The sequence below is a fragment of the Convolutriloba macropyga genome, chromosome 11 (genome assembly GCF_964194025.1).
Source record: "Convolutriloba macropyga chromosome 11, txConMacr16.3, whole genome shotgun sequence".
Lineage (NCBI taxonomy): Eukaryota > Metazoa > Xenacoelomorpha > Acoela > Convolutidae > Convolutriloba > Convolutriloba macropyga.
Genome location: NC_134478.1, coordinates 12,426,884 through 12,454,790, shown reverse-complemented (window position 1 = coordinate 12,454,790; position 27,907 = coordinate 12,426,884). Strand labels below are relative to the sequence as shown.

At 34.7% G+C, this 27,907-nt stretch overlaps 2 protein-coding genes across 2 annotated transcripts in view; one reads left to right on the top strand and one right to left on the bottom strand.

Moving 5' to 3' along the window:
• LOC142349540 (endoplasmic reticulum resident protein 44-like) overlaps positions 1-27,907 on the top strand; it is a 558,035-nt gene that overhangs the window by 239,519 nt on the left and 290,609 nt on the right. The window lies entirely within an intron of this gene.
• LOC142349043 (uncharacterized) overlaps positions 1-27,907 on the bottom strand; it is a 116,000-nt gene that overhangs the window by 29,494 nt on the left and 58,599 nt on the right. Inside the window, exons 13-15 of the mRNA XM_075400455.1 lie at positions 27,203-27,402; positions 22,784-22,920; positions 22,662-22,744 (exon numbers count right to left, since the gene is read on the bottom strand). Of these exons, the coding sequence (XP_075256570.1) occupies positions 22,662-22,744; positions 22,784-22,920; positions 27,203-27,402 (420 nt within the window). The remainder of the gene's footprint in view (positions 1-22,661; positions 22,745-22,783; positions 22,921-27,202; positions 27,403-27,907) is intronic.

Here is a 27,907-nt window from a genome sequence, read left to right as displayed (position 1 = left end):
CGGGTACATTTCAGGTATGTACATGTTAGACCAACAAAAAAGACGAATTTAGCCCCGCGAATTAGTTCTTTAGACTCCCCTGATAGTGAGGATTCTCCTCATATATGTTTTATAGTGCGTTTTCCGTAATTCAGAAGGTCAATTTTAGCTCTGAAAGTGGCGTATCTCTCTTCTGGGGTCAGTTGGTACGGTACCTTATTTTTACTATAACTCCTCGAAGAATGCACCGATTGGGCTCATTTTTTAATATGATGCGTATCTCAAGCAGTGCTACAAACTGTACTAAGGGAGTTAATTTTTGTTCAGATGTTTTAGAGAAATTGGCCAGTAAACTTGCCCTCGTTGTAGGCCCCAGAAGAGGTTGACACCAGCGGGTGACACCGTTGACAACTTGAAGCTTTGAACTGTGTTTTAAAAAATTAGTGTTTTGAATAGCCCGTCAAACGTAGATTCCGAATATGTATACTTTATATTGCGTTTTCAGAGATTTAGATGGTCAACTTTAGCTCTGAAGTCAGGCCACCTCGCTTTTTGGTCATTTGGTACGGTACCTTATAATTGCTATAACTCCTCGAAGAATGCACCGATTGGGCTCATTTTTTAATATGATGCGTATCTCAAGCAGTGCTACAAAACTGTATTAAGGGCGTTTTTTTGTTCTGCCGTTTTAGAGAAATTGTCCAGTAAACTTACCCTCGGTTTTAGCACCTGAAACGGTTGACACCATCCGTCACCACCTTGAAGCTCTGTCAGAAATCGATTTCAAGCTTGTTTATTGGTTCGTTAGCCTCCTTATATAATGACAAAGCTTTCTAGCTATTATTTGTAATTTGTTTGACACATTTTCAATTCAAATTTTAGCTCTGAGGGTGGTGTACCTCCCCTCTAAGGTGATTTGGTACGGTACCTTAATTTTGAAATATCTCCTTGTAGAGTGAACCGATTTTGAATTTGTTTGATGATTTGTTTGAACTCACCGTAAGCCGTACTTTAATCACTGCAAAATTGGTTTAGTTTCATTAAGGCGTTATTGAGAAATAAGTGTGTATTTTAGCGAAACGTTAGTCGCTTTAGGTCAGTTTTGGACTTTGGTACCGTACTTAGTTTTGCTAATTTCTCATCCTAGGGTAAACTGATATTAGATCTCTTTTTTGATTTGAACTGAGCATAAGCCGTACTTTAATCCATATAAATGGCGTTTTCTTTTTGTCGGCCGTTTTTGAGAAATTGGCCCGGAAACATACCGCTATTTTCCCATTTTGGTGACCGGTGTGATTCACGTTTCTACTTGTAAAGTTTAATCAAGGACTTGCTTGAATGAATTGAGGGCCCTCGTAGGAGTGTAATAGTCCAAGTAATTGCTAAAAAAGAACTGAATTTTGTTTTGGCTGGTCTACCAAAAAAGTACTTGTTACGTTGTCAAATTTCGCGCTCAAAAAATATGCTTGTTCAGTTTTATAAAAAAGTGATTTTCAATTTAGTCAAGGACTTGTTTGAATGAATTGAGGGCCCACGTAGGAGTGTAATAGTCCAAGTAGTTGCTAAAAAAGAACTGAATTTGGTTTTGGCTGGTCTACCAAAAAAGTACTAGATACGTTGTTAAATTTCGGGCTCAAAAAATATGCTTGTTCAGTTTTATAAAAAAGTGATTTTCAATTTAGTCAAGGACTTGTTTGAATGAATTGAGGGCCCACGTAGGAGTGTAATAGTCCAAGTAGTTGTTAAAAAAGAACTGAATTTGGTTTTGGCTGGTCTACCAAAAAAGTACTTGTTACATTGTCAAATTTCGCGCTCAAAAAATATTCTTGTTCAGTTTTATAAAAAAGTTATTTTCAAATTAGTCAAGGACTTGTTTGAATGAATTGAGGGCCCACGTAGGAGTGTAATAGTCCAAGTAGTTCCTAGAAAAGAGCTGGGTTTTGTTTTGGCTGGTCTACGAAAAAAGTACTAGATACGTTGTTAAAATTCGTGCTCAAAGATATGCTTGTTCAGTTTTATAAAAAAGTGATTTTCAATTTAGTCAAGGACTTGTTTGAATGAATTGAGGGCCTACGTGGGAGTGTTATTGTCCAAGTAGTTCCTAGAAAAGAGCTGAATTTTGTTTTGGCTGGTCTACCAAAAAAGTACTTGTTACGTTGTCAAATTTCGCGCTCAAAGAATATTCTTGTTCAGTTTTATAAAAAAAATATTTTCAATTTAGTCAAGGACTTGTTTGAATGAATTGAGGGCCCACGTAGGAGTGTAATAGTCCAAGTAGTTCCTAGAAAAGAGCTGGGTTTTGTTTTGGCTGGTCTACGAAAAAAGTACTAGATACGTTGTTAAAATTCGTGCTCAAAGATATGCTTGTTCAGTTTTATAAAAAAGTGATTTTCAATTTAGTCAAGGACTTGTTTGAATGAATTGAGGGCCTACGTGGGATTGTTATTGTCCAAGTAGTTCCTAGAAAAGAGCTGATTTTTGTATTGCTGGTCTACGAAAAAAGTACTTGTTACGTTGTTAAATTTCGGGCTCAAAAAATATGCTTGTTCAGTTTTATAAAAAAGTGATTTTCAATTTAGTCGAGGACTTGTTTGAATGAATTGAGGGCCCACATAGGAATGTAATAGTTCAAGTAGTTGCTAAAAAGAGCTGAATTTTGTTTTGGCTGGTCTACGAAAAAGTACTTGTTACGTTGTCAAATTTTGCGCTCAAAAAATGTTCTTGTTCAGTTTTATAAAAAAGTGATTAACAATTTAGTCAAGGACTTGTTTGAATGAATTAAGGGCCCACGTAGGAGTTTAATAGTCCAAGTATTTCCTAAAAAAGAGCTGAGTTTTGTTTTGGCTGGTCTACGAAAAAAGTACTTGTTACGTTGTCAAATTTCGCGCTCAAAAAATATTCTTGTTCAGTTTTATAAAAAAGTGATTTTCAATTTAGTCAAGGACTTGTTTGAATGAATTGAGGGCCCACGTAGGAGTGTAATAGTCCAGGTAGTTTCCAAAAAAGATCTGTGTTTTTGATCTAGACTGCTTTGAAAAAAAAAGATTTATGTGCGTTAATTTTCCGAGATATCCGAGAGTTTGTATTTCCTAATTTTAGCAAATTTGTCTTTAACGTTGGTCAAGGTGTTGTTGAATTGAAATGAAACGTAGGTGGATTGTTAGAAAACAAGAAGACTTTATAAAGGATGCATAGGAAAAAAATTAAGGTTTTGAGGCGTTCCTTTCCAATTTTTGCGAATTTCTTTGTCCTTTTCAATTGGGTTAAGGACTTGTTTCCCTAAATAATCGAATGTTCTTTTTCAAGATTTGCTCTGGTCTTCCTGCCGCTTAACATGACCCGCAATTATCAGCGCAAAATTTCTAAGCCTTTCCAGGGCTACAGAATTGATTTTGCTATTCAATCGATCAAAGCTGGATCATCAATAAGGCTGGCCTCGAGAAATTTTAACGTACCTTATTCAACGCTAAGAAGAACACTGAAAACTAATGTTGAGAGTTACGCGTTAATTAAAGTCGGTCGACCTTCATTCCTAACCTATTATCAGCAAAGAACTATTTTCAAGGCTCTTACATTTCACTTAAGCACGTTTTCACAGTTACGCAAGAAGATATTTACTTTTGTTGGAAATATGAACGTCAAAATGCCAATTAGTTGGAAAAGAAACCGGACAGCTGGGATGGACTGGACTCTCTCATTTCTCAATAGATTCATTAGTTTGAAAATGTTTGTTAAGAAAGGAAAAAGCTACCATGAAACGCAGTTTACATGCGTTAATTGTGTAAGGTTAATGAACAGGTCTTTAGTCAAGTTTGTTTGTGAAAACTGTTGTCTCTGCACGTGCAAGAATTGCTTTGCTCGTGAAAAGTATCAATGCTGTCCAGTTGATTACTTAGCTATTTTTCATCTGACTTCGGGTGATCTGTCAATAACTCTTGACTTCTGGCAATCTAAATTTTCTCTAAAATTTAAAATGTTGTCTAAAATTTAAAATGTTCTCAACAGTCTTTCGCTTTTATTTATTCTAGATGTTCTCTCATTTCCTCCAAACTTTGAAATTGGTTTATCTTTCAGGTTTGTTTTGTATTTTATCCTCTGAAGCAACTTTGACTCAATCATCTTGTCGCCTGACTCTTCAATAAAATCAAGTGAGTTACATCTCTTTACAATTAGACAATAATCTTTATAATACACTGATGCTTGTTTTGAAAGAAATTAACTCCTTGCGTTTCCAACGGAACAAATGATAGATTTCCTGTTTTTTGACATGTTCCATGGAAGTGCAATGAGCTAATTTCTTTCAAGTTTTTCTTGTGTTCCGCGGTAGCGCGGGAAACGTTTATTGTGCTTATATGGTTTTTATAATTTCTCTGTTGTGATTTAGCTCTTCAAAATGAGGTAAGAATTGTATATCAAATGTTATTGGTAGCAATAACAAAAGCCCAGACAGAATATAAAAAAAGGAAAGTGGCTTCTTGAAAGTGAAGCTATATTGATCTCATCGTGTTATTTTTTGAACTTTTTTTAACCTGTTTATCTAGATTTTTCGACGTTAATTAAAATGCCTTCGGCAAAATAAATAATTTTTAAATCTGTTATTAATAGCCGCACAGCGATAGCTGGGGCTATTATTGGCCTTCTCTTGGTTTTTTAGTTCGTCGTCGCGATTTTTGTTACGACCATATGACGTCACAATCACTTCAAACCTGTTTGAACATCTCTTTTTGTTCATTCGTTCATGCAATTTCAACTGAAGTGCGTGCGTGACGTCATTTTTCGCTCTTATTGGATCGATTTTTTATTCATTCGCGTGATTAAAATTTTGGTCACACGACTTACCTCACTCTCAAAAATGACTTCCTCTTTTTGAAATTGTCTTTTATTTACTTTAATTCAAAGAGAGAAGGTCAAATTGGTGTGTGTCACTCTAAATGAAGGTTATTTGAGAGCAACTCATAGAGGCTGCAGATCTACGAAGCTATTACGGCTATTTTCTGGCAATCTGCCAGCTATGTTTAATATCTTTCGCAACTGGCATTTTATCATTTTTGCGCTTTTATTAAAACATTTCTATTGTATTTTTTTATTTCTTTGAAATTGTTTAGAATGAGCTCTCAACTTTCAAAGAACAATAGCAATACCAAAAAATTCAACGTTGTCAGACCGAAATCGATACGACAAGCTAGTAAAGTCGATCCGATCGAATTTCCGGCCAATCACGCCTTCCTTCTCTACTTTGAGTGTGACGGCAAGTTCTCTCTTGTTGAGCCTAATCACAGTAGCTGGCCAGTTCATCTCCGTAGCTCTGATAAGTTGTCATTGCATTACACGGACGTTGAATTTAAAAGCGCTGAGAAACCGGGTAAATCCGACACCGGAAAAGTAATTACTAACGGCCTGAAAAAGTTATCGAACGGGTTGGCGATTACATGAATCTACAAATAGACTTTGGAATTCAGCCAGAGGATATGAACTTGACCGCTGTCTTTCAACGCGTCTATAAGGAGTTAGAGGATGAGAAAGAAAATACTTTGCCGTTGACACAAAATTCGAAAAAGGTGCGAGAAAATGCTGCCAAATCGATCCTAGTTAACGATAATGAGCAAGAAGCCGATGAACTCGAACCCAATGACGAATCGGACAAATCAGATAACGGCGACAACCCCGATGAACCCGTTTTTCCTAATGCCAACACCCAAGATGCAGGTGTGGCAAAAGATGTGCCTGCTTTGACCACTACAAAACTGGTTAATAATTTTTTTCGTAACTCAAGCACAGATTTTTACCGTTTCTCAAAAAGTTACATTTGATTAAGATGGTCTTCAAATTGCGTTCATGATTTTTCATAACTCTCCGGTTAAGAAATTTAGTTGGTAGCAACTGAAATAACAGCGAAAGTTATATGTTTTTAGGACGTGCTCGTTAGTCGCTTTGAAAGAGTTATGGAAAGAATTGAGGCGAGACTTGATAGAAACGACAAATTGCTCGATGAGATGACAAAATTTGCGAGAAGAGCTTTAGATGAAATCTACCAACTCTCTGAAAATACGGTTCCCCTAAAGAGGAGAAGCGAAGTCGTAGACGAGGCTAATGAAGAGCAAAATAAGCCTGAGTTGTTGTACGGTGAAATCAACTTGCTGGACCAGGGTGGGGCAACTCCAGTTGATCAAGCTCACAACATAGCGAAAGCTCTTTGGTCTGCCGAGGAAAGAATCAAGGTGTGTATTGATCCGAAACGAGCATTGAGTAAGAATTTCGATAGGGAGGCGTCTGACGAGGAGAGGACGAAGTTGTATCGTCAAGCAGTAGAAATGGTTTTTGCTGACAACTTCTCAGAAAAACTCTATAATAAGACTTTGCGTTTGGTAAATCATAGATTTCGTGAGAAACGTGTGCAGCCGAAGGTAGCTTCTGCTTGAATTGTTTCCCGGAAAAGATTAGGAATGCTGAGTAGCGGTAAATTATTCTTTAAAGTTGCAGTTTTGTCACTTGATTTTTGAAGTTGCTTTGATCCTAATTTAACGGTTGAAACGCCTGATATAGTTTTTTTTGTTGATAACTGCAAAGGATTGGCTGAGCGTTGCTTTATTGCTGTCTCTCAACAAAAAGCTCGTTTAAAGGAGCTCTTAACTATTTAATTTATGTGTAGAAAAATTGTGCAATTGAGGCCGCGGCTGACTGGTTCTAGATTAAAAAATCGCAAAAAAATCGAATTGTCGAAAGTTATTTAACGTCTATTTTTTTCAGAAATTATATTTTTTGGCGTACTTCATATAGAGACCGATTAGCCAGTCTTTCGCAGCGTTATCGGCAATTTTCTTAGTTTTTATCGATATAGTTCAAGATTTTCATGCAAAAAATATACTTCAGGTCATAATGGAGAGTCTCATTGAAAACTTTGAGCAAATTATTTTGTCCCTTGAAAACCTGGAGAGGAGCTTGAGAAAAAGCAATATTGGTGAAATCGAATCATATAACCGGCTGCTTGAGGTCTCGGAGCGCCTTTCAAAGTTGGTAAGTTCAATCAATTTTTTTTGCCGCGATGCCTTCCAATTTTTTGTTATAAATGAAAGCGAAACGCCGGTTTTTATTTTTTTTAGAACGACGATAGAGGAAAAGCTGTTAGAGGGAATCGTGACGCAAAACTTGTCTACAAAGGTATCAACCTTCTTGATTACAAAGGACCTAACAATTATGGTGCTGTTGGTCGTTTTATTTCGCGCAAAATGCTCAGCAAAGAGCAAAGGATCAAAACATGCTGTTTCGGTCAACGATCGAACGAGATGCACGAGGGACGTGAGATGGCCTTTAAAGAAGATGAATACTATTTCAAAGGTTTCGTGTTGAGTATTTGAAACAGGTTTTCCAGTAAAAAATAATTGATTTGTTTTAGAAGCTGTCCGGCATATATGTGGTGATAGTTCATATGCTCTACGAAGAGCAAAGGATGCGGCAAACTCCTTAGGCCGACATGAGCGTAATCGGCAAAATTTGAAACAATAACTGTTGTTCCATCGAGAAATTTAGTTTTCTCGGTCTCAGCTTTTTTCATTACTTGACTTGATTCCTCATTTTGAAACTGCTTTTCCTCATCCAGAACTTGTTTTCAGAGAAAAACATGTCAGTTCTTGATCACAGCAAATTCAGAAAGTATCTTTCTGTTGCTAAACAGTTTGATAATTTTCCTCTCTTGTGGCAAGATGTTGCTTCAATAGACAAGCGATTAACAGAAAAGTGGGTGAACTTTGATAACATTGTAGCACATAGTGTCCGCCTTGATACAATACAAGAAAATGATCATGGGAGAGACGTGGAAAGCTTCCTCAATGCAGAATACGGCAAAAGTCTCCGGTCAGTGTGCTTTAATAGAGTAAATTACCTTGAAAACAGTTTTTATACTCCATTAGGCTTGTTTGCAAAATCTGATATCACACATCGTGAAGAAGTTCCTGGAATCATAGGTTTTTTGTTAGAAATAAAGCCAGACGAGGTGATTGAAGGCTTGAATGATTTCCCCATTATCACAAGTTCAAGGATAGGTATTGAGTGGATGATGCTAGGTCCCATATCCTTCATAAATGCATCCTGTAAACCAAACGTTGCTTATGTTAAAGTGCGTAAATTAATGGTATGTTTCCACTTAGAGATATAAAAGCCGGTGAGGAGCTCACGATGTTTTATGGAAACCATTATTTTGGCATTTATAACATCGAGTGTTTGTGTCCACATAGAATTATGCATGGTAAACCTTTTCCGGAAATTCCTAGAAAACGGAGAAAGCCTAACGAACCGTCAAATAAAGTTGCTGATTTTCAAACAAGATTTTCGAGACAGGGGTTACCTTGCAGGGCTAGAATTGTCTTCCCCGAATTTTTTGAGGAAGAAATAAAAGATAGTTTCCTTACATATGAGGCGGTCTTTGGCTCACTTGATATGTCTGAGTCTGCCGACGCCACCACATGTACCCTAAGCGCTAATTTAGTTCCCGGGCCGCTTGATGTAGAACCGTGTGCTGTAGAGCCCACGGCTCCGGATAGTTCCAAAACTGACCAAACAGTTCTTTTTTTACTGATTCTCCCAACGTTCTAGAAGCCAATAGATGTTCTTCTCCTGTTCAATTAAAAAGTTTTGAGGCAAATGATGATTCCTGTGAAGCGATGCAAACAGAGGAATCTTTAGACATAGAATTGTACGAAGGAGCGGATATTGGTTATGACGAATTCATGAAAAAATTTGAATCGGTCTGTAATCAGCATAAGTTTTCTCAATCGGCACGAAATGATGTTTTGAAGATGTTTGCTAGCACATTGCCCCGCCCTAACAAAATTTTTGCTGAATTTCCCATAACCAATATGCCACTGGTAACAATCAAAAAGTCATCTGATTATACGTATGTTTTTGTTGACCTACTTGCACAGATTGAAAGAAATGTAAACAGAAACTCTTGTTATGTTAAGAAAACCTGGTCTGCTTCCTGCTCATGGGAGTTTTCTACTGACTTGTTTTCAGAAGGTGAACTTCAGTTAGTTTTAAACACAGATGGAGCTCCAGTTTTAAAATCCCGAAAAATCTCCATATGGCCTATTTGGGTTCAAGTTTTCAACTTACCACCTGTTCCAAGATCAAGTTTGTCTAATCTGTCCCTATTAAGATTATGGTACGGTACTTCGAAACCAGATTTTAATCAACTGCTTTCGTATGTCTCCTTAGAGCTAAGCAACATCTGCAATTCAACTATAGAGCATCAAAAGCTTGGTCGGATTAAGTTAAGGGTGAGATCGATTATCTGTGATATGCCCGCCACTGCGTACGTTTTGTGCATGAAACAGCACATGGGATATAATAGCTGCCCCCGTTGCTTCATTAAAGGTTATCACAAAAACAAGCGGATGTTGTTTAAAGTCAATAAGGCGTTTATTCTCCGAGAAAATGACAGTTTTAAAAAGTGTGGTATTCTAGCCGACAAACTAAAACAGGTTGTGTCGGGAGTAAAATCGTCGACGCCGTTAAATAGTTTTCTCAGCCTACCATGGGATTGCCCCGTTGATCCGATGCACCAAGTTTTTCTTGGTACTGGTAAAGTGTTGTCTAAAATGATAATATCTCTTGTGAAAGGAAAACTTACGACTTTGTTGCAGGGAAAAATTTCAAACTGTAGGGTACCCTTCGATTTTCTTCATCGACCAAAAAAATTAAGCGAAGTAAAATTTTGGAAGGCACATGATTTCAAGTTATTTTTTTTTCATAAAGGCCTCTTAGTTTTTTATCGCTTAGGCATTTCCGATTTGCACTATGTAAGTTTCTGCCGGCTGAGCATAGCTATACGATTGCTCTCAGACTTTTACTATAAAGAGGAAAATCTGGAAAAAGCCAATGCGCTAATAGATTCGTTTTTTTCTACTTTTTTGGAACTTTACGGCGAAGACTCACAATCTTTAATTTCAAAACAATGAGACACCTTATAGAACAGGTGAGAAGGAATGGCCCGCTTTGGCTGTTCTCTGCTTTCTGTTTTGAGTCAGCAAATCATCATCTCCTCTCCGCGCTCTCAGGTACAATCAAAAATCCCGAAAAAATGGTTGACAGATTTTTTAAGCATCAAGCTTCTTACGATGAGTTTTGGCAAGCAGAAAAATCAAGTAAAATAGCATGTCTAACAAATTTCACTAAAATAACCGACCTAGTCAAAAAGTTTTGCGACGAACAGAAAGTTGAACTTGTCTTCAGCAGGTACGTAGGCAATAAAAAAAATTTCATCACTTTCCTATTCACGTCTGAATGACAATTTAGGCGAATGCATTATCATGTTAAAAAATGGTAATTTTGTCTTGCTTGAATGTTTTGCTAGAAAACTGGAGAGTTTCTATGCAATTTGTCGATTTTTTAAACGAGCCGAGGAAATTGATTTTGGTTTACAGGCAAATGTTTTATCATTTTCATATGCATTCAAGTTAGAAGAGGCTGGGAATCTAATTATGATAAGCGTTGATGAATTGCAATTCAAAACAATTGTTCTACCTGAGGGTTCAACGTATCTTGTAAGTGTTTTGAAAGAAGGTTTCGAGCACAATTAGTTTTGATAGTCAACTTTTTTTTGCTTCGTGAAAGTTTTTTTAGATTAAAAGCCCGTTTTGAGAAATAATGATACTGCTTAGATTTTTTATTAGGTGTAATCCTGCAGCTCAGAGAAAGAAAGAGACAATACCTTCATGCATCAGGTAAAAACTAATCAGGGTTCATAAAATCAAAAAAATTTCATTCAAATGTGAAAAATCAAACCTTTCCTTTCGAAAGAAGTGTTCTGTCTGGTATTTTTGCTACCAAATTTGAGTTATGACTGCTTGCGTAAAAGTAATTGCTTAATAACTGTTTAGCTCAATTCTTATCATCGGCGATTCGAATGTGAGACGTCTCCGTGATGACACCGTGAACGATCCGGAACAGGGCCTTTTCGACATCACATTTCTCGCGTTTGGCGGCTTGCGGTCAAACGAACTAGGTCCCATGTTCAGCTTGGCAGCTGCTCAATATGAATATGTAATAGTAGCGTGCGGCAACAATGATCTCACTGCATTCCACAATAGGCCTGCAGCTTCTCCCTCAGATGTGTGTACTAACTTGTCTGCCTTTGCTAATGTCCTCAAGTCAAAAAATGTTGAGTGCGCTGTCGTCGGTATGGCTCGTAGTGGTGATATTGATCCTAGAATAGTACATGAAACGAACTCTCTCCTTTACAATTTTCTTGGAGACCGGTATATACCATGTAAACTGAGACTCAAACATATGCTAGAGAATGATGATGTTCATTTCAATTTCAACGGCGCCCGTGATTTCCGGGCTATGCTTCTAAGAGTAATTAAAAAACGTTTTGGGCTTTGATAACATTGACTTTTGTTTGTCATTGATGTTTGCTTTCTAAGTTAAATTGAGTTTTAACTTGTTGCATTTTCTACTTCAGTTTTTATGTTCTAGTTTTGAGCTATCAGTAGAGATACCTCACCGTTGTTCGATAAATTGATATACTGTTTGCTCCACGCATTGTGCTGAATGACTTTTTTCTGGAGCTTCTGTCCTGATTTGTTTGAAATGCTTTTTTAAGCTATCTGTAGAGATAGCTCATTTTCTCTGCTGTTATTGATTTTTTTGAGGCGCTGACGAAAAGGTCTAAAAGCTCTTTTTGAGTTTGTTTTCTTAAGTATTGCAGGTTCAATTTTTAAGTGATGTATTTAGATAGTTTTATGAGGGTTTTTGAAGTTTCTGTGGCTTCTTTTTCTGTACCTTTGTCCTGATGTGTTTCGAGGCTAATTTTGAGCTATCTGTAGAGATAGCTCCTCACATGTGTTGTTATTGATTATTAATGGCGGGCAGTGACGAAAAGGTCTAAAGGCTTTTCTCCAGTTTGATTTCTTTGTTTTGAGCGTTTATTGTTGAGTGATGAGTTTTGTTAGTTTGATGAGGTTTCTTTTGGTCATAATTTGTTGCTCCAACTCTGATGATTGCTTGATAATTATTCATGAGCTTGTTTGTTCCTCCTGTTTGGCCTTGTAGCTCTCTATGAAACTTTGTTGGTTACTTGTGTTCTATTTTCATTTTTTTTTTATAATTATCTGTGACGCGCTGTGATGAACAAGTTGAAAAATTCCTGTTGGCTTTTGTCTTTCTAATGTTTGTTGAAATTGTTGTAGAATTGTTGATATTGATAAATCGATTTAATAGTTATAGTTTTATGCTCCAATCTGAACCATGTTCACTAAATAGCTTCTTTTTCTGGAGCTTTTGTCTCGATGTTTTTCAAACGCTGATTTTGAGCAATCTGTAGAGATAGCTTCTCACCTCTGCTGTAATTGATTTCTTTATTGCGGGCCGTGACAAAAATTCTAAATTCTCTTCTCCAGTTTGGTGTGTTTGTATTGATTTATTATATTTGAGTGATATATTTTGATTGTTTGATGAGGTTTTTTTCATATTTTTTGCTCCAATTCTTATGGTTACATTATAATTGTGCTGCAGTTTGTTTCTTCTGAATTTTTCTATGATATTAAGTATCATAAAAATGGTTGCTTGAGTTTGTTTACTTTTTCTGTAATTTTCTGTGACGCGCTGTGATGAACAAGTCTCGAAAACATCCTGTTTTTTGTCTTTTCTAGGATTGTGAAATTTGTAGAATTGTTGAAGATTAGTGTGTGAGGCTTCAACTATGCTCTTTCCGTTGTTTATGCTGAGCCGTGACGAAAAGTTGTAAAGGTTCTTGTCGTTTGGTTTCTTTTTTTGGGCGTTTATGTTTGAGTGATGTATTTTGATAGTTTGATGAAGTTTCTTTTGTCATAATTTGTTGCTTCAAATCTGATGATTACTTGATAATTGTTCATGAGCTTCTTTCTTCCTCCTAATTGGCTTTTTAGTTCTATATAAATTAACATTCGTTGATTGTGTTTCAATTTTGTTTTTCTGTAATTATCTGTGACGCGCTGTGATGAACAATCCTCTCAAATTTCCTCTTGGTTTTTGTCAATTTTCCTTATAATAATAGTTGAACTTCGTCTTGTTTTTCACTGATTTGTTGAAATCTTGTTTGTCACGTTCCATTGAGTGGTTTCCTTTATCGAGGTTTGTTCAGTTTGCTGTTGCTGCGAGCTTTCAACATTTTGTTTCGCTAACTTTTTTTCCTCGTTCTGATTTGTTGTTTCAACTGTTTTATTTTCGTTTGATTTGGTTTGGTTGAAAATCAATGGTTTCTTTATCGTTTGTTTTGCTTTCTGCTGGTGTTATAATTTCTTTGTTCTTTAATTTTAGTCTTGGTCTGATGTTGTCATGCTTGTACTTCTTCCGTATCTGTCCCTCAATTTTTTGGTTTGTTGTTTTGGTTTCGTGTTTTCTTTCGTTTGTTCTGAAGCGTTTTCTATTGGATGCTCTATTGCTGAAACCTTCTGTTTTGTTCTGAGCGCGTCATCAATGTTCCGATGTTTTGAGTCGTGTTTCTCGAGCTTTCTACTGGTCTGCAATGAGTAGTTTGCTCCTTGTTTTAATTTTCTTATGCTACGCTTGAATTGTGCAAATCATTAGCTCATTTTTTTTGTTTCGATCTCGTTTGTCTTTTTGTTTTCTTAAATGAATTGTTGCTTGATTGAGTACTTTTGTTTGTTTTTGTTTATTAACTCTTTGCAGTTTAATATATGTTCTGAGCGCGTCACAATTTGATTGATTTCTTTGTTCCTTTTGTTACTTTTCATTGATTTTTGCTGTGTTTTTTTCCTGAATAGATTTAGTTTATCATTTTGACTGTTTTGATGGTTATTCCCTGATTCAATGATTTTTCTTCAATAAATACAGAGATGTGCGGTAATGATTTTGAAAATCTGAGCACTGATTTTTGCGTTCTCAAATCGCCAAAACTAAAACTGTTTTTAAAAAAATAGTTGTCTTCAATCGGGTCAAGGAGTTGTTCAAATCGAACCCAATTGATATCCCAGACTACCAGTACTATTTAGGTTGGAATGCAAAACGAATGGTCAGCCTAACTTCCATAGTAAAAAAGTTCGTATTTCAATCGTAAATATCGGCTTTTTCGCTTATTATATATTAAAAAATAGTTAAATTTTATCGGATCTTAGAGTTGTTTAAAGAAAACCAAATTGATATCCCAGACTACAAGTACTATTTAGGTTGTAATGCAAAAAGATTGGTCCGCCTAACTTTCATAGAAAAGAAGTTCGTATTTCAATCGGAAATATCGACTTTTTCGCTTATTATATTTTTAAAAAAAGTTAAATTTTATCGGATTAGGGAGTTGTTCAAAGTGAACCACATTGATATCCCAGACTACCAGTTTTATTTAGTTTGTAATGCAAAAAGAATGGTCCGCCTAACTTTCCTAGAAAAAAGTTCGTTTTTCAATCGGAAATATCGAGTTATTCGCTTATTCTATTTTCAAAAATATAGAATTTTTATCGGATCAAGGAGTTGTTCAAAGTGAACCAAATTGATATCCCAGACTACAAGTACTATTTAGGCCGTAATGCAAGAAGAATGGTCCGCCCAACTTTCCTAAAAAAAGTTAATTTTTCATACGGAAATTTGCTATTATTTCGTTTAAATTGCCATTATTGAATTTTAAAAATAGGTCTTTTTCGTCGGGTCAAGGAGTTGTCCAAATCAAACCAAACTTGGTATGGTGTATCCTCTGTATACATAGAGTCTGAAACAAAAAGATTTTTTGCTATATCTGGCCAAGGAAAAAAGTTAGTTTTGCATACGGAAATTTGCGAATTTCGCGATTAGCGAATTTTAAAAATAGGTATTTTTCATTGGGTCAAGGAGTTGTTCAAAGTGAACCAAATTGATATCCCTGACTACCAGTAATATTTAGGTTGTAATGCAAAAAGAATAGTCCGCCTAACTTTCCTAGAAAAAAAGTTAGTTTTTCATACGGAAATTTGCTAGTATTTCGTTTAAATTGCAATTATTGAATTTTAAAAATAGGTCTTTTTCGTCGGGTCAAGGAGTTGTCCAAATCAAACCAAACTTGTTATGGAGTATCCTCTGTATATATAGAGTCTGAAACCAGAAGATTTTTTGCTATATCTTGCCTAGGAAAAAAGTTAGTGTTGCATACGGAAATTTGCGAATTTCGCGATTAGCGAATTTTAAAAATAGGTCTTTTTCATCGGGTCAAGGAATTGTCCAAATCAAACCAAACTTGGTATGGAGTATCCCCAGGGTAGGAGGATCTTAGGAAAAAAAGAATTTTTGGTAAAGCTTGCCTAGGAAAAAAGTTAGTTTTTCATACGGAAATTTGCTATTATTTCGTTTAAATTGCAATTATTGAATTTTAAAAATAGTTCTATTTCGTCGGGTCAAGGAAAGTTCAAATCGAACCAAACTTGGTAGGGAGTATCCCCTGGTTATATAGAGTCTGAAACAAAAAGATTTTTTGCTATAGCTTGCCTAGGAAAAAAGTTAGTTTTGCATACGGAAATTTGCGAATTTCGCGATTAGCGAATTTTAAAAATAGGTCTTTTGTATCGGGTCATGGAGTTGTTCAAAGTGAACCAAATTGATATCCCAGACTACCAGTACTATTTAGGTTGTAATGCAAAAAGATTGGTCCGCCTATCTTTCATAGAAAAAAAGTTAGTTTTTCATACGGAAATTTGCTATTATTTCAAATAAGTATTTTTCAAAATAGGTCTTTTTTATCGGGTCAAGAAGTTATTCAAATCGAACCAAACTTGGTATGTATTATTCCCTGTATATACAGTGTCTAAAACAAAAGGAATTTTTGCTATAGCTTGCCTAGGAAAAAAGTTAGTTTTTCATACGGAAATGTGCGATTTTTTCGAATAACTTGAGATTATTGAATTTTTAAAATAGGTCTTTTTCGTCGGGTCAAGGAGTTGTCCAAATCAAACCAAACTTGGTATGGTGTATCCTCTGTATATATAGAGTCTGAAACTAAAAAATTTTGTGCTATATCTTGCCTAGGAAAAAAGTTAGTTTTGCATACGGAAATTTGCGAATTTCGCGATTAGCGAATTTTAAAAATAGGTCTTTTTCATCGGGTCAAGGAGTTGTTCAAAGTGAACCAAATTGATATCCCTGACTACCAGTAATATTTAGGTTGTAATGCAAAAAAAATGGTCCGCCTAACTTTCCTAGAAAAAAAGTTAGTTTTTCATACGGAAATTTGCTATTATTTCGTTTAAATTGCAATTATTGAATTTTAAAAATAGGTCTATTTCGTCGGGTCAAGGAGTTGTCCAAATTGAACCAAACTCGGTATGGAGTATCCCATGTGTACCTAGAGTGAAAAACAAAAAGAATATTTGGTATAGCTTGCCTAGGAAGAAAGTTAGTTTTTCATACGGAAGTTTGCTATTATTTCAAATAAATAATTTTAAAAATAGGTCTTTTTCGTCGGGTCAAGGACTTGTCCAAATCAAACCAAACTCAGAATGGAGTATCCCATGTGTACCTAGAGTGAAAAACAAAAAGAATTTTTGGTATAGCTTGCCTAGGAAAAAAGTTCGTATTTCAATCGGAAATATCGAGTTATTCGCTTATTCTATTTTCAAAAATATAGAATTTTTATCGGATCAAGGAGTTGTTAAAAGTGAACCAAATTGATATCCCAGACTACCAGTACTATTTAGGTCGTAATGCAAAAAGATTGGACCGCCTAACTTTCATAGAAAAAAAGTTCGTATTTCAATCGGAAATATCGACTTTTTCGCTTATTATATTTTAAAAAATAGTTAAAATTTATCGGATCTTAGAGTTGTTTAAAGTGAACCAAATTGATATCCCAGACTACCAGTACTATTTAGGCTGTAATGCAAAAAAATCGGTCCGCCTAACTTTCATAGAAAAAAAGTTCTTATTTCAATCGGAAATATAGAGTTATTCGCTTATTCTATTTTCAAAAATATAGAAATTTTATCGGATCAAGGAGTTGTTTAAAGTGAACCAAATTGATATCCCAGACTACCAGTACTATTTAGGTTGTAATGCAAAAAGAAAGGTCCGCCTAACTTTCCTAGAAAAAAAGTTAGTTTTTCATACGGAAATTTGCTATTATTTCGTTTAAATTGCAATTATTGAATTTTAAAAATAGGTCTATTTCGTCGGGTCAAGGAGTTGTCCAAATTGAACCAAACTCGGTATGGAGTATCCCATGTGTACCTAGAGTGAAAAACAAAAAGAATATTTGGTATAGCTTGCCTAGGAAGAAAGTTAGTTTTTCATACGGAAGTTTGCTATTATTTCAAATAAATAATTTTAAAAATCGGTCTTTTTCATCGGGTCAAGGAGTTGTTCAAAGTGAACCAAATTGATATCCCTGACTACCAGTAATATTTAGGTTGTAATGCAAAAAAAATGGTCCGCCTAACTTTCCTAGAAAAAAAGTTAGTTTTTCATACGGAAATTTGCTATTATTTCGTTTAAATTGCAATTATTGAATTTTAAAAATAGGTCTATTTCGTCGGGTCAAGGAGTTGTCCAAATTGAACCAAACTCGGTATGGAGTATCCCATGTGTACCTAGAGTGAAAAACAAAAAGCATTTTTGGTATAGCTTGCCTAGGAAAAAAGTTCGTATTTCAATCGGAAATATCGAGTTATTCGCTTATTCTATTTTCAAAAATATAGAATTTTTATCGGATCAAGGAGTTGTTAAAAGTGAACCAAATTGATATCCCAGACTACCAGTACTATTTAGGTCGTAATGCCAAAAGATTGGTCCGCCTAACTTTCATAGAAAAAAAGTTCGTATTTCAATCGGAAATATCGACTTTTTCGCTTATTATATTTTAAAAAATAGTTAAAATTTATCGGATCTTAGAGTTGTTTAAAGTGAACCAAATTGATATCCCAGACTACCAGTACTATTTAGGTTGTAATGCAAAAAGATAGGTCCGCCTAACTTTCATAGAAAAAAAGTTCTTATTTCAATCGGAAATATCGAATTTTTCGCTTATTATATTTTAAAAAATAGATAAATTTTATCGGATCTTAGAGTTGTTTAAAGTGAACCAAATTGATATCCCAGACTACCAGTACTATTTAGGTTGTAATGCAAAAAAATCGGTCCGCCTAACTTTCATAGAAAAAAAGTTCTTATTTCAATCGGAAATATAGAGTTATTCGCTTATTCTATTTTCAAAAATATAGAAATTTTATCGGATCAAGGAGTTGTTTAAAGTGAACCAAATTGATATCCCAGACTACCAGTACTATTTAGGTTGTAATGCAAAAAGAAAGGTCCGCCTAACTTTCCTAGAAAAAAAGTTAGTTTTTCATACGGAAATTTGCTATTATTTCGTTTAAATTGCAATTATTGAATTTTAAAAATAGGTCTATTTCGTCGGGTCAAGGAGTTGTCCAAATTGAACCAAACTCGGTATGGAGTATCCCATGTGTACCTAGAGTGAAAAACAAAAAGAATATTTGGTATAGCTTGCCTAGGAAGAAAGTTAGTTTTTCATACGGAAGTTTGCTATTATTTCAAATAAATAATTTTAAAAATAGGTCTTTTTCATCGGGTCAAGGAGTTGTTCAAAGTGAACCAAATTGATATCCCTGACTACCAGTAATATTTAGGTTGTAATGCAAAAAAAATGGTCCGCCTAACTTTCCTAGAAAAAAAGTTAGTTTTTCATACGGAAATTTGCTATTATTTCGTTTAAATTGCAATTATTGAATTTTAAAAATAGGTCTATTTCGTCGGGTCAAGGAGTTGTCCAAATTGAACCAAACTCGGTATGGAGTATCCCATGTGTACCTAGAGTGAAAAACAAAAAGCATTTTTGGTATAGCTTGCCTAGGAAAAAAGTTCGTATTTCAATCGGAAATATCGAGTTATTCGCTTATTCTATTTTCAAAAATATAGAATTTTTATCGGATCAAGGAGTTGTTAAAAGTGAACCAAATTGATATCCCAGACTACCAGTACTATTTAGGTCGTAATGCAAAAAGATTGGTCCGCCTAACTTTCATAGAAAAAAAGTTCGTATTTCAATCGGAAATATCGACTTTTTCGCTTATTATATTTTAAAAAATAGTTAAAATTTATCGGATCTTAGAGTTGTTTAAAGTGAACCAAATTGATATCCCAGACTACCAGTACTATTTAGGTTGTAATGCAAAAATATCGGTCCGCCTAACTTTCATAGAAAAAAGTTCTTATTTCAATCGGAAATATCGAGTTATTCGCTTATTCTATTTTCAAAAATATAGAAATTTTATCGGATCAAGGAGTTGTTTAAAGTGAACCAAATTGATATCCCAGACTACCAGTACTATTTAGGTTGTAATGCAAAAAGAAAGGTCCGCCTAACTTTCCTAGAAAAAAAAGTTAGGTTTTCATACGGAAATTTGCTGTTATTTCAAATAAATAATTTTAAAAATAGGTCTTTTTCATCGGGTCAAGGAGTTGTTCAAAGTGAACCAAATTGATATCCCTGACTACCAGTACTATTTAGGTTGTAATGCAAAAGGAATGGTCCACCTAACTTTCCTAGAAAAAAAGTTAGTTTTTCATACGGAAGTTTGCTATTATTTCGTTTAAATTGCAATTATTGAATTTTAAAAATAGGTCTATTTCGTCGGGTCAAGGAGTTGTCCAAATTGAAGCAAACTTGGCATGTTGTATCTCTTGTGTACCTAGAGTGAAAAACCAAAAGAGTTTTTGGTATAGCTTGCCTAGGAAAAAAGTTCGTACTTCAATCGGAAATATCGACTTTTTCGCTTATTATATTTTAAAAAATAGTTAAATTTTTTTGGATCTTAGAGTTGTTTAAAGTGAACCAAATTGATATCCCAGACTACCAGTACTATTAAAGTCGTAATGCAAAAAGAAAGGTCCGCCTAACTTTCCTAGAAAAAAAGTTAGTTTTTCATACGGAAATTTGCTATTATTTCGTTTAAATTGCAATCATTGAATTTTAAAAATAGGTCTATTTCGTCGGGTCAAGGAGTTGTCCAAATTGAACCAAACTTGGCATGTAGTATCTCTTGTGTACCTAGAGTGAAAAACCAAAAGAGTTTTTGGTATAGCTTGCCTAGGAAAAAGGTTCGTACTTCAATCGGAAATATCGACTTTTTCGCTTATTATATTTTAAAAAATAGTTAAATTTTTTTGGATCTTAGAGTTGTTTAAAGTGAACCAAATTGATATCTCAGACTACCAGTACTATTAAGGTTGTAATGCAAAAAGAAAGGTCCGCCTAACTTTCCTAGAAAAAAAGTTAGTTTTTCATACGGAAATTTGCTATTATTTCGTTTAAATTGCAATTATTGAATTTTAAAAATAGGTCTATTTCCTCGGGTCAAGGAGTTGTCCAAATTGAACCAAACTTGGCATGTAGTATCTCTTGTGTACCTAGAATGAAAAACAAAAAAAATTTTGGTATAGCTTGCCTAGGAAAAAAGTTCGTATTTCAATCGGAAATGTCTACTTTTTCGCTTATTAAATTTTAAAAAATAGTTTAATTTTATCGGATCTTAGAGTTGTTTAAAGTGAACCAAATTGATATCCCAGACTACCAGTACTATTTAGGTTGTAATGCAAAAAAAATGGTCCGCCTAACTTTCATAGAAAAAAAGTTCGTATTTCAATCGGAAATATCGACTTTTTCGCTTATTATATTTTAAAAAATAGTTAAATTTTATCGGATCTTAGAGTTGTTTAAAGTGAACCAAATTGATATCCCAGACTACCAGTACTATTTAGGTTGTAATGCAAAAAGATAGGTCCGCCTAACTTTCATAGAAAAAAAGTTCTTATTTCAATCGGAAATATCGAATTTTTCGCTTATTATATTTTAAAAAATAGATAAATTTTATCGGATCTTAGAGTTGTTTAAAGTGAACCAAATTGATATCCCAGACTACCAGTACTATTTAGGTTGTAATGCAAAAAAATTGGTCCGCCTAACTTTCATAAAAAAAAGTTCGTATTTCAATCGGAAATATCGACTTTTTCGCTTATTATATTATATTATTATTATATTATTATTATATATTATATTATTATATCCTTTCTTGCGACTCATTCAATCAAGGTGCTTTATTTTATTATTGTTTTAGCTTCTTTATGATGTATGTTGATGTGTAGTTTTGTCTCAGATTTTTGTTAGAAAAAAGAGCCAAAAAAACTGGTACCTTTTTAGAAATCCTATAAAAAATCTCGAAATCGATTTATAGGTTTCTAATTGGTACACACAGTTACTGAGCTCACGAACCTTGCTTGCTGAGACAAAATTTTATGTGTTATATGTTGTTCAAGTCCCTTATGGGCGTTTTTAAGTATGTTTGGGGGTCATTTTTTACATTTTAGAAAGCTTTTTATAGCTATGTTGGTCTTGCAAGAGCATTGGTTTTCTGTCTGGAACCTTTCTGGAGCGACGGATGCCTGGCAAGAGTCTTACAAAGTTGACGGTTATCTGGTAAGAATCTTATAAGAACAACGGTTATCTGCTAAGAATCTTGCAAGATTAACGGTTATCTGGTAAGAGTCTTGTAAGAGCCCTTACAAGATGACGCATAATCATACAAGAGTCTTGCAAGAGTCTTGCATGATCTTAGCAGATAACCGTCCCAATTTGACAAGGGAGAGAACACAGAGAAATTAACAAGTTAACTATCCCTCAGAAGAAACTTCTAAGTTCTTGTAAGTTAGCCATCTTGTCTCTACCCGAAGCATTGACACAGAAGCATTGAATTTTAAAATAATAGGCATTAAGGATTGGTTACTGAGAACGAAATATAGTTCAAACAGCATGTTAAGACACTTGTTAATTAAATTACACCTTTTACGTCACTTTTATAGGGTAGTGAAATTCTCTCAGAGCAACCAAATAGTAAACGTATACAAATGTTTCATATACCCAAATAGTTAAACATGGAGCCGCAATGTAGTCTGGGGTATCGCATGCTTAAGAACAACTAAAACTACAACAAAGATTATGATTGGCAAGAAGAACCATGAGTTGCTTGGCAAGAGTAATCCGTCAACTCTTACAGTTCTCAGCAACCAATTATCATAATTATCAGTTTGAAAATTTGTTTCAAAAGGCGATGTTTCTCAAAATTGGAATGAAAAAATAACTGACAAAAAACCCTGTTAAAATCATGGATTATGAAAAAAGGCCATTACAATTAGGCTAATTAGTTCCATTCAATGAAGTAATTTTTCAATGTAGTTCAACTGCGACCATTGATTTATCTTATGAATTAAGTAAAATTATTAAATTTATAAAAAATCTCTGGCTACTTCTGTCTGTAAAACAAATTGTGAAAAAAAATTTCAAGATTTGCGTAAACGCAGAATTATCAAATTTGCTCGACCTAAGATTTGTCTGATTATTAAAATGCGTTCTTGACCATGCTCAAACCAAAATGCCAATAAAAAAGACTTTCGCTCGGCCTATGAAAAGTATTTTCCTCGTCTGTAAGTAGGAAACTCGACCGTGTAAATTTTCAATAAACGCCCTCCCCCTAGAATTTTTTTTTTTGGTATTTTCAGAAGTCTAAGAGTTCGATCTTGGGCATCATGCTGCTGAAGATTTTTGTGTTGCTTGTGTGAAAAGAGACATGATCATTCTATGGTCAGCATAAAATACAGTACTGAACTAGCATTTTTCAGTACTGATCAGAGAATTTAATCAGTACTAGTCAAACTCTTACCACTGTTCGCCAGTGTCGGAACAAATCCTTGACATTTTTCAGTCCTGAGCTCTTATTGCTGACACTGAATTCATCTTGACTTAGTCCAGATTTAAGTTTCTGGAACTATCTATGAGCCAGACATTCTTCGATAGTTAGCCGCTTTGTTGGATCGTTTTGAGTACAAATATTAATGAAGTTCTGAACAGGTATTGATAGCTTGCTGTTGATATCGGTTGTTTTCTGATCCGAGCGGCTGTTTTCAAACTCTCCAGTCAGCCTAAAAATACAAAAATGTATATATAAATCACGCCGTCTAATAGTAACAAAAAATACATGAGGGGAGAGAGGTTGTTATGTCAACTTAATATATGGGTCTGGTCTCTATAGAAACAAGCTATACAAAAGAGGCTATTGTCCAGACTTTCGTGCGTTCGTTTTTCTTTTCAGTCTGTGTAATTTTGAACACATGAGGCCCCTGGCGCTTAACAAATCGACTTTGGTCTGGGACCTCACAGCCTGGGTATACACAATGAATTGTTTTCATTAAGGACTGCAAAATTCTTTAAAACCAGGCCAAAATTATGAGTACTGTACATAGCATGTAATTAGAATTCTTGATGATACAAATCTTGTGAAGCTCCACCATGAAATGATACTAATGGAGTTATTTATTTGAGTTTAATCGCTAATAAACTGATTGATAATAATACTAATCCTCCAATCAAATTTAATTCAAATCATTTAAATCAATTAAGGTTACATTTGAGTTCAGTTGTGAGAAGTCTTTGTAACAATTAGCAAGCGCCGCGTCTGAAACAGAAGCAGAATAAAAAATCCAAAACAGTTTAAGTTAATTAAAGTAGCTGATAAATTATCTATAGCAATTAAAAGATTGGAGAGATAATCGAACACTAAGTGAAAACAAAAAACACCAAAAAATCTAATTTACTTTGATTTCGAATTGTGTACCGTACATTACTTACCTGAATTTGAGCTTAAAAGCCCATATTATAAAAGAGTCACGCAAAAGCGCAAAATAATTTTTTAAACTGTCAGTTTTTGAAAGAGGAATGCAGGCTTGCTAAACAGATTTTACAAAACTGCTACCGATAAAAGAAATGAAATGGAGAAAATTCTCAAAGGACAAATAACTCGCAAACGAATTACGACGGGTGGCTTTGTCAGAACCTACCTCGTTTTTACCTTTGCTAGGAAATTGACGCCAAAGAATAAAGACGCTGAGTAACATATTTAGAACAAAGCTGCTTTTGAGGTCTTCAAGTGAAAATTATATATAGATGTTTTAAATATTTACTGTGACGTAGGGACCACATTTGCTATTCAAAAAAAAGAAAAATCAGCTTTTTGAGGCATACAGTTCCTACGGTACATCCAAACCAAAAAGAGGAAAAATGAAGTTTAACTGGTGTTCGAAGAGGCTGATAATAATGATGAAATAAATTTAAACGTAAACACCAAAAAATGTTAGTTGAGACCAATTTAGAATATTTTATCAACTGAACTGGCAATTTTTTATATAAAGACCAACTTTTACGTCTTTAACGAGTTGATGCATTTATTTAAAAAATAAATTCAAAAATATCATCTTATCTCTTTCAGTTATTGAAGCCGGGCGCTCTTAAACCTCGCATTGTTGATATTCTGCCCAATTTCTTTGAACAATTGAGAAAATGACTTCAGAAGTGAAACCAAGCCTTGTTTGAGTTTCACTTCCAAATATATTGTAAAATAAGTATTAAGAAAATTTTTTGTGCAAATTTTGCTACTGGTATCACTCCAAATAAAAACAGGTGTCTTCTCGGTTCGTACTTTCAAAAGCGCATTGGTTGCATACTATTTGCACCACAAAGAGCAAGCACTATATTACCACATTTCGATTTACGTTGTAATAGTACTGTGGGGGGGGGGGGGGGGGGGTAGGGCAAATGAGGAAGAAAACCAAAAAAAAATCTGCGGCAGAATTGAGTGAATATTTTGTAAATTTTTATGAAATTTATCACTCAATTTATTCATCGGTGATCAATTTAATTAAACATTTCTGGAAGATATCTTCGAATGGCTTTTTTAAATAATAATTAATTAATTAAAAAAATTACGCTACAATTGATTTCAAATCCTTCGTTTAGAGTAAAAAATTCTAAATTGGTCTCTTCAATTGTACAATTACCTCAATTGTTTGAAAAATACGAAAAATGAAAATTTTGCTGGTGTGTTATATTTACAAACATGCGTACATTCAATGCTTTAAATGTTACGGGTCTACTACAAAACGCATTTCAGTGCTGAGACCTCACAATTCAAAATTAGCTCGGGAAATCAGTACTGAAAGAATATTTCAACAATCACAAAACTCAATCCTTATGTTCAGAAAAGAGCAGAAGAACTATTCAGACTGTTCAGAGTGTCCAGTGTAAAATCAAAACTAAGAAATTTTTGAAATTGATGAAACTTCATGAAAATATGACGAAAGCATGCAAAATGCAGTCAAGTTGCATGCATTTTTTGTGAAAACATGTTTCTGGTTTATTATTGTTAAAGCAACTACATGCTTCCCTGCATACTGGATACTGCATAAAAGGGGAAAGCCGTTTGTCCCTCCTGCGTGCGTTTGTGTTGCTTGTGATTTCGTTTAGGTGCTTGCATGCTGCCTTGTAGGTGCGTTTGGATACCTTTTGTATAACCAGAAATTTGCAACCCTCCTTGTCACTTAGAAAATGTGTTCACGATCTCGCCGGTTATTTACCGTGTATATAATGTAACAATCCAATGTAAACCAGCTTATGTTTTTATTCTTCTGTTAGACAAATTGATTGTTTTGTTGTCTTGTAAGGTCGAAACGAAGCGGCGAACTGCTCACTGCCAGTTTAACGTTCAATTTTGAAGGCAGCAGTTGAAAACGAGAAATTTTCTGATATGATCCTTTGCTGTATTCATGTTTTCAACCGCTCGCCAACAGAAGTAGGAAAATTAGGTAGTGTCCGATATCATAAAAACGCCCTGATCACTCTCGTATTCTTGATCACTCAATTGGTGAGATGCTTTTCCCTTAGCTGTTGGTTTGACAAAAATTGCCAATGACAACTTTAAAATTATCGAACGAAGTTAACAGATATGAACGAATGTTTTTTTTTCATAATAATGGTTGTCTGCTATCATTGGTCTCATGTTGGTAAACGAGCTTGCCGTTGATTATTTTTAGTTGTTAAATTTCTTCTGCAAAGGGATACTAGCTTATTACATTCTCCAAGTAGCCGCAACTCATTGAACTGTTTTAAACGTTCTTAAAGAAAAATTGTGTGTCTAAAGATAATTTCCTTCAAATTTTGTTATTGTTTTTCTCTTCTGTTGTTTATTTACATTCGTTGCCTGTTTACTTCATCTGTTCTCGTCTTTTCACTTATAGCCAAAATTGATCTATACGTGATGTCGCATGCAGATGGATTTAAGTAGTATGATGTAAAGTTTCTGATGGTTTGATGAATTTGCCTGCGTTGTGATTTATTATGATGTTAACAAACCTGTGATTTGATGTAGCAAGATGTGAATTTGTCTGTCGACTGATAATTTATGATGTTGATATGCTTGTGGTGTGATGTAATATGGTCTGATTATACCTGTGACGTGATGTAGCATGATGCGATTTTTGCCTGTGTAATGATGCAGTATGTTATGTAATTGCATGTCGTAGTATGTAGTATGGTGTGAATATACCTGTGATGTGATGTAGCTTAATGTGAATTTGCCTTTGCTGTTATTTTGCTGGTTGTGAACCTGACTGTGGTGTGATGTAGTATGGTGTGAATACGCCTGGCAGGTGATGCAAAATCACGACTGAAGCAAGTTGAAAACAGAATGTTACTTAGGCTGACAAAAATTGTACATTAATGTTAATTAGGCTGATCATTGCATAGTTAGACAGATCAAAATGAGGTTTAGATCGGAGGTAAAAATTTACTCAAAAATTTACTGATGAGTGTAAAATTTGTTTATTAACTTGGAAACAACAAGTGTAAAAAAACCATATATATTTCTGGATATATGGGTGGTCAGCCCGGAGTGTCAATTGTAACTAATTTGTTGTTGATAATTTGCCGACTGTACTTAATTCAAAAGCAAATTCAGTACTGATTCAGAGGCTTATTCAGGTCACATTTTGTACTCAATTTTCTTCTAACTAAGAGCCAATTCACAATTCGGACTTTCCTCTGATGCACAGGAATGGAGAGATGATTGTTGCTGAATTTCACTCTGATTCACAGAACTTAAGAACTACCGTATAAATTGTTCTGAAATTTTTCTTATTCATTATGGAAAACTACAATTTCCCTGAAAATAATTTGATTCAGTGCTGATACTTACTGAGCAGTATGACGGGTCGAGCTGTCACCGCCAAAAACCGCTCAAAATGAGAGATTTGCTCGCGAATGCGGTGAGTGTATGAAAGACTTGCTATTTTCAGCGGTCAATGATGTGCTGATACATTGCTGATAACTTTTCTTTTTCAATACGGTAAATTTTAAAAAATAATTGAAGCTTACATGAACTCAGTTATAGCTCCAATAGACCATACATCACTCGATTTCCCAACAGACTGTTCTTTCACGACTTCTGGGGGGAAGAATTCTGTGAACACTTTTGCGAAACTGACAACCGCATCCGGGTCTATTTTGGTGGAATAGGGAAACCCAAATAAGTGGACAGAGTAGCTTCGGTTCTTGTCCAGGGCGAGTAAAATTGGCTAAAAAGACGGGTTAATTGGAAACATGCCGTTTTTGTTGAGCAATGTAAAACATTACCAAAGAAAACGCTGGCGAAATATCGTTAAACAGATGATAAATACATGTCATTAACAAAACTTTTATTTACATCTATGTCTTTTCCATTGCCATAAACAAAACAAATTTTATTCGTTTTACAGACTACGAGCCGGCAACCCAACCGAACAAGGAGGCTCGGTAATGTGCGTACGCACAAAATGTTCCGACCCCGCTCATCCACATTCTTGACTTAATTGGCTACCAAATGATGAAGAGACGGAAAACTTCCAAAAACATACACATCGTTCAATAAACAACCAATGAATACGATAATGCCACGCTAGAGGGCCGATGAAAGTTGTTGATAATAGGACTGCTAGAAAGGATAATAAAAAAAATCAAAAAACAAACTTTCTTTACGACCAAAACTCTAATAAAATCGAAAATGAAATATAACCAAATCCATAACAAAAAATCATAACAAAA